Below are 7,813 nucleotides of genomic sequence, written 5' to 3' on the forward strand. Positions count from 1 at the left end.
AGCCCGCCTATAGGCGACCCCTCTCCCCGCTATTACTCTGATAGATACTTCAGTACCCGTCTACAGACGACCTCTCTTCTCCCCCTCCCCCTATTACCCTGATAGATACTTCAGTAGCCCGCCTATAGGCGACCCCTCTCCCCCCTATTACTCTGATAGATACATCAGTAGCTCGTCTATAGGCGACCCCTTCCCCCCCCCCTCTATTACTCTGATAGATACCTCAACAGCCCCCCTATTACTCTGATAGATACCTCAACAGCACCCCTATTACTCTAAAAGATAACTAAACATCCCCCATATTACTCTGATAGATACCTCAACAGCCCCCCCTATTACTCTGATAGATACCTCAACAGCCCCCCATCCCCCCATTACTCTGATAGATACCTCAACAGCCCCCCCCCCTATTACTCTGATAGATAACTCAACAGCCCCCCTATTACTCTGATAGATACCTCAACAGCACCCCTATTACTCTTAAAGATAACTAAACATCCCCCATATTACTCTGATAGATACCTCTACAGCCCCCCATATTACTCTGATAGATACCTCAACAGCCCCCCTATTACTCTGATATATACCTCAACAGCCCCCCCCCTATTATTCTGATAGATACCTCAACAGCCCGCCTATTACCCTGATAGATACCTCAACAGCCCCCCTATTACTCTGATAGATACCTCAACAGCCCCCCATCCCCCCATTACTCTGATAGATACCTCAACAGCCCCCCCCTATTACTCTGATAGATAACTCAACAGCCCCCCTATTACTCTGATAGATACCTCAACAGCACCCCTATTACTCTAAAAGATAACTAAACATCCCCCATATTACTCTGATAGATACCTCAACAGCCCCCCTATTACTCTGATAGATACCTCAACAGCCCCCCTATTTGATAGATACTTCAATAGCCCGTCTATAGGCGACCCTTCTCCTCCCCCCCCCCTATTACCCTTATAGATACCTCACTAGCCCGCCCATACAGGCCGCTGAGCGTCACCTCGCCGCCGATCTTTTTGTTCAACTTTATCGATCCACCTAGGTAACATACCTCCTGCCTCGTGAGTTGATTTCATGCACGCACACACATACCTCCTGCCTCGTGAGCTGATTTCATAAAGGAACTCATGCACGCACACACATACACTTTCGTTGACAACGCAAACACGCACAGTATACCGTGTATACTCACCTAAACTTACCAACACACAAACATACTGAAGATATACCCACATAACACTCGCATACACACTGACACACAAGTCCGTGTTATGCCCATATACATTTAGTAAGACAAAAACACTACAGCGTTAACCTGATACACACACACACACCATCTTTGGCGCTTATAATCGCACTGACTTACAGATACACACACACACTACTTTTGTCTCTTATAATCTCAATCTTTTACACACACATACACACATACACACATAGTCACTTATAATCTCAAACACACACATACAAACAGACACTACCTTATAATCTCATGGACTTACACACACACACATACACACACATACACTACATGAGTCACTTATAACTTTAGGGATTTACACACATTGTCCCACTCCATGGCTAACACACACACAGACACACCGAAACACACAACAACTAGGCCAGCACTTTATACCCTCATCAATGTAATAAATAAATGAGTGAGGAGATTTCTAGTTTAAAAAAAGCTATGTAATTAATTATCCTACTTACTCTCGTATGATATTGTTAATATCCTTGTTAGCTTGCCTGAAGACATTGATGTAGATAAGTCAAAGCACTGCCACCATTATATAATCCAAATAAAATAAATGAACGTATGTTTTAGTGAAAGAGTGACAGTATTACAAATTACCTTTATATATGTCAGATATCCTATGTAATCCTGTGAAATAAAACACACTTCCGCGAATTATCTTTCTTATTGATTTTTTTCCAAGTGATTAAAAATGTCTAAACTAATCTGAAAATATATCCATATAATTAAAAAATAAATTATGAATTTTATATTTAACTTGTAAATAATACATGTTAAATATCAGTAAACTATAAAAAATGTAAACCTTACAAAGATACAACTAATAAATGAATTATTCTGAATGTTTTAACACAAATTGTACACATCCATCAAAATCCATCAATATTAAAAGTGCTTTTTCTACTGTAAGAAGTTAGTCTTAAACTTTGAAAAATTCAATAGTAGCAAATAATCTTCCTTTAATCCAGAGCACATTTTAAGAAAATATCATAGCCAATAATCCTCAAGTAATTAATAGAACAATTTGTTTTTAAGAAAAACGAATAGTTATAAATAGCATTATAATACGGTCTTTATTTAGATTATATGAAATAACTTAATAAATGGTATTACAAAAAAAAACAGTATCACTATGTTGCACGAAAGTAGCATTATAATAAAATAATAATTTTAATTTTATAGTTTATAAAGCACAACGAAGTAAAATGCTGAAAATATATCCAGCACTAGCAATTGATTTTAAAGTAATCCACAGTTCTTAAAAACACAGCAAAATAAAACGTTTAAAAACACCCAACACTTGCAATAAATCTTTACGTAATCCAACCTGATTAGTATGATAACAGAAGAGATCTCCGAATAATAAATCCAATAGTTCTTCTTGTAATCCACAAAAATTGAGAAAAATATTGAAACTTCACTTTACAATCAGCAGCCTCTATAAGAAACTATGACCATCACAAGAAAACGAGCCAGATTTATATAGTAGTCGGCCTCTGATCGCTATCTTCTAAAGCTGACGTTATTAATTCTAACACCTCCATGCCTATAAGAACACAGCATTGTGTTTCAGTTTGTTCTTATATGCGTCTTGCTTATGATGGGACCGCAGTTTCAATCCAACTAAAACCGTCCTTACATGCATGAGTTTGAGATTGGAATAATCTCCCAACCCACTTTCTTCCACCGAAATTCGGGAAGTGTTCGTGCTGTCTTTGTTAGGCTTTACATTACCTGACGCTTCGTTTCTTTGTGAATAGCCCGCCATTCCGCTTTTAATTCTAAAGCCATTTCTTTTATCCACAATGACTTTATTTTTTATTCCGTATTTTTTTTTTATCATCTAACGATCGCGCTTTTTTTAATCCTTTTTTTTTAAAATTCTCTTTAAATAGCGTGTCTGCATGTGTGACGTAACGCTAGCCCGCCGTGTCTTTGTATTGTGCAGATGTTAGCCCTAGTGGGCTTGTGGTTACGCTTGTGGTTACGCTTGTGGTTAGCCACGCTGGTAAAGTGTCGGTGCTTGTGGTTACGCTTGGCCTAACAAAGGCGCTAAACTGCGGTTGACTGTGAACTAGCATAAAGCAGCTAAACATGATATAACCTATTTGCACGCTTGATGGGTATCTATAACTCATGTTAGGGAAAGTAAAGGCGGCTGGGCAAAAAGCTGACCACACCTTCTCTTTATAAGCCGAGGTCAAGAAACATGCGCAATGCGTAGCTAGGTCTAAAGAGGATTTTTTTACTCATTATTTTTACACGCTTGGTTAATTAAATATTTAATCTTGTAATTTTATATGAGAATATAAATCTCAGTCTGTATACATATATCCATTACTTGAAACGTTTGGAAAATAAAAGTAACACAAGATTTAACCTAAAGTAGTTTAATTTATCAACGTTAATATTTTTCCAGTGATAGCGTAGTAGCTTCCCCTGTTGTGAAACATTGAAAAGCTTTGTTCGTGAAACTGTAAGCTTTAAAGTGTAATTCTATTTACTGACTCAAGTTATATTTATTTTTTCACTAGAAAAAAAGGAAAATGCAACCCCTGAAGCAGTGGCGGAAGTATATAGAAAAAAGGCTCGCCTGCAAAATACACTTTTTGGGGATTTTTAACTGTAGTTTGCGTATTGACAGTTGGCAGTTGTTTCATATTTTCTTGGGATTTATTTATTTACTTATTTATTTATTTAAAAAAAAATTTCAATATTTCGGATTTTTCCGTTGTATTGAGTAATGTTTTTGAAGCAACATAAAAAAAAAAACAATTACATTTTAATATTGTGCTACTTTAGCTTTATTTTAGACCACAAGGTACTACGTACAGAAACAGGGAAAGAAAACAGGTATTGTATTGTTTGGCCTCAACAGGTGAGTATACGTCTTTTTTAGAACATAGTTTAAATTATTGAACCGGCAAGTTATGTCCCTTTCCGTCCGAGCAAGTTACGTCCCTTTTTGACGGTGCAAGTCAAGACCCTTTTTAATAGAAACGAGTCATGTCCTTTTGAATAATGAAGTCCTGTCCCTTTTTTGACGGAGCAAGTTATGTCAGGTCACTTTTTGACCGAGCAAATTATGTCCCTATTTGACGGAGCAAATTATGTCCCTATTTGACGGAGCAAGTTATGCCCCTTTTTGACGGAGCAAGTTATGTCCCTATTTGACGGAGCAAGTTATGTCCCTTTTTGACGAAGCAAGTTATGTCCCTTTCTGACGGAGCATGGCATGTCCCTTTTTGACCGGCAAGTCATGTTATTTTACGACCAATCAACTCATTTCATTTCTAACCAACCAAGCCAAGTTACATTCTGTTAAAACACTTCTTTTATCGTAGGAAATAATAACAAATAATAACAAACCTTATCTAAACTAATCTTGCTGATTCGCCTTGAGATGTTTAAACACGTAATTTATTTACAAACAATAAACAAAATTAATTATTCTAAACTGACGTCGATTAGCAAGATATTGACTTCACTGTGCAGGGAAACTCCCACCCTAACCCCCACCCCCGTGTGGACCCCGGGGATCTGGTACGTGGCCAGTAAGAATAGGGTCCACTGCTGTCTGCTTGCATGTCGTAAGAGGCGACTAAAAGCAGCCCTCGTCTTTACTCCTGTCTTTTCTGGTATCAGTTGATGCGGTCTGTTTACTTATCTGTTTACTTTGTCCCTTGAAGTTGTTTGTTGGTATTTTGTTTTGATAGCCTTGGTCCTTGAAGTTGTTCTTTGGTATTTTGTATTGGTAGCCTTGGTCCTTGAAGTTGTACATTTTGGTATATATAGTTAGCCTTGCTCATTGAGTTATTGATTTCTCTACTGCTGGTAGTCTTAGTCCTTTAAGCTTTGCTTTTGGTATAGTACGGGTAACCATGTTCTTTTAGTCATTGCATTGGTAGTATCGGACTTGAAGTTGTGCTTATGGTATTGTAAAGGTGGTCTTTGGTGTGTGAGTGTGTGTGAGGGGGGGGGGGGGGGTTCATCGAGTTTCAGAATCCACCGTGAGCCCCATACTTTTCCGCAACGTTCGCTGTAAAATTATTTATTAGTCATTACTCATTAAGGCTTACTCATTAACAGGTGTGAGAACATTGTAGGATATAACCATTGTTTCTTCATACTAAAACTTTAAATCTAAGCTGAAATAAAGATTTGAACTTATTATAAACCATTATAACATCTGTTTAACAAAGTTTTCATGTATTTTCAGTGAACTGACGTTTCATTAGAGAATCGACCTTTACATCCCAGCCGGTCTTTACAGCTCAGATCAACAATAAGACACACATCTCTATCCAGGTCAGGTTGCTTATTTTTTTATGTGCCATCTTATACGAGTTTTGATTTAATCAACAGCTTGCTATATATATAATAATCACACGAAATAGAGGCATCGGCTACATGTCTACTGGCATCGACTTATAAATTATTCATTGATCGCTAACAATAGAGAAAAGTCAAGTGATCGGAATTTTTTTCAGACAGACATACATTTAGTTTTTTTTTCCCCAGGCATTACTTCAAAGTGGGAGGGACTGCTCCTCCCTCACCCCCACCCCAACCCCCACTGGAGCACGTACACCGCCCTCGTTCTCGTCCTCCCTGAAAAATAGTTTATATAGAAAATATATTTTTTATCCCCTTCCCCCCCCCCCTCCCCGGGCAAATTTTCGAGTGGAATTTCAAGAGCTCCTCGCCCCCTACGAGAAATATATATTTAAAAAAACCTACTAGTTATCTTAAATATAGTTTACTTTGATTGTTTCTAATATATTCAAGTAGAACTTCTTGAGGTGATTGTATGTTTTTATTACAGCACAGCGGTAGCAGACTTCACACAGACATTATTCTACCAATGGAATCTTTACCAATCTTCAGTGGTGCCAACATGTCCAACATCACCGGATCCAAACACCTTGATGGCGGTCACGTGGACACCGCGTGCGATCTACCGGTGAACGTGTTCACCGCCGTTGACCTCTTTCTCAACGGGGTCATCATGACCGTCCTCTGCACCTTAGGAACTATCGGCAGCGGCGCCATCTTGTTGACCTACTCTCGCTACGGGTTCAGAGATTCCTCTACCGTGGCTCTTAGCGGTCTGGCCTTATCGGATCTGTTCTTCTCGCTCTTTCAAAGCGCCTTGCAGGTCCTCCACGTTTACGAAACGATCAACCTCGGTGTTACTGTATACAGCTCCTACTCCATCTTCCCATGGAATCAATTTTCTCTAACTATCAGTATGTTAATCGTAGCGACCCTTGCTTTTTTTAACATCGCCGCCGTGATGAAAGGGAAAAGACTCAGCAAAATGATGAAACCTTTCCGAATGTTTCTGATGGTGGTCGGTGTCTTCGGTGCCATGGTTCTGTTTCTACTTCCCCTGCAAGTTCTGGCAGCGTTGGATATACTCCCACTCAATATAAGGAGTTCAGCTCGGGATATCTGCAAGAACAGCGATTTGATAAACCGCATCTACATGCAGGTGTCTTTACTTGTCGGCCTGTCTTACCTACCCGTCTTAGTGATGATTACTTGCAGCGTCATGATCGTTGTTAAACTCGTCTTAAAGAAAAGAAGAAACACAACTTGTTACGACGATGTGGAAGAAAATCAAGAAATTTTAAATTTTAAAATCCTCCTAATTCTCTGCCTCACCACAACAATTTTGGTTGTTTCCCCTGCTATGGTGTTCGAGGTTATGTACCCTTATCTCATACACCGTTTCTCTTGCCGACTAATTCGCCTGTGTATTACCATCCTGCAGATTAGCTTTCAAGCAAATGCTTCCAATCGATTTCTCATCTACGTGTCGTTGAATCCAAAGTTCAAATCGGTTTTTGATAATCGTTTCCGTAGGTTTAGAAACAACCATGACGGTGCTTTAATCCATTAAGGAATTAGTTTAATGCAGGGTTTTAGAATCAAGTAGTATAAATCTTTAGAATAGCTTTAAGTGTTAAGTGTATCATCTAAAATCACCATCATCTATCAGGAAATAGGTAAGTTGCCTTCAGAAAACAGAAGGATTGTATAACAATGCATGCGATATCTTACAGACTTAAGAATGGTTACAGCCTGTAAATAACAAGGATACTGACATAGAACCGTACACAATCATCTTTACAGTCTTATCTATATCGAAAAATAACTCTTGCCATTTGTACTAATCTAAGTATAAACCAAAACATAATTAGATTTAACTTTTAATCTAGTAACCAAGAGCCCATTCAACACTAATGCATCTGCAACTATAATAGATCAAACATTATACTCCTAAGTTAAACTTAATTTTATTCTGAAAAATAATGAACCATGATGCAAAAACCTTGAAACTGTAGAAATGATTTACAGTGTAACTTGCTATGGGAGAACAGTCCAGAGACATCATCAAACTGCACCAAGAAAGCATCGTGTATAATGTGTTAAGAATGCTTATCGATTGCAAAGGGAAGCTGTCACATATTTACAAGTTAGGAAGAACAGTGGGCATATTTCTATTCGTATTGGGCGGGGGTGGAGGGAATTGGCCGC

General features: G+C 38.5%; 1 protein-coding gene across 1 annotated transcript; it reads left to right on the forward strand.

Moving 5' to 3' along the window:
- Positions 1-6,134: 6,134 nt before the first annotated feature.
- LOC131941123 (FMRFamide receptor-like) lies at positions 6,135-7,175 on the forward strand. The gene has a single exon (XM_059300133.1). It carries the CDS (start codon positions 6,135-6,137, stop codon positions 7,173-7,175), a length of 1,041 nt encoding a protein of 346 aa, XP_059156116.1.
- The last annotated feature ends 638 nt before the right edge of the window (positions 7,176-7,813 follow it).

Source organism: Physella acuta, unplaced genomic scaffold (genome assembly GCF_028476545.2).
Source record: "Physella acuta isolate Inbredline_101_S28 unplaced genomic scaffold, ASM2847654v3 ptg000347l, whole genome shotgun sequence".
Classification (NCBI taxonomy): domain Eukaryota; kingdom Metazoa; phylum Mollusca; class Gastropoda; family Physidae; genus Physella; species Physella acuta.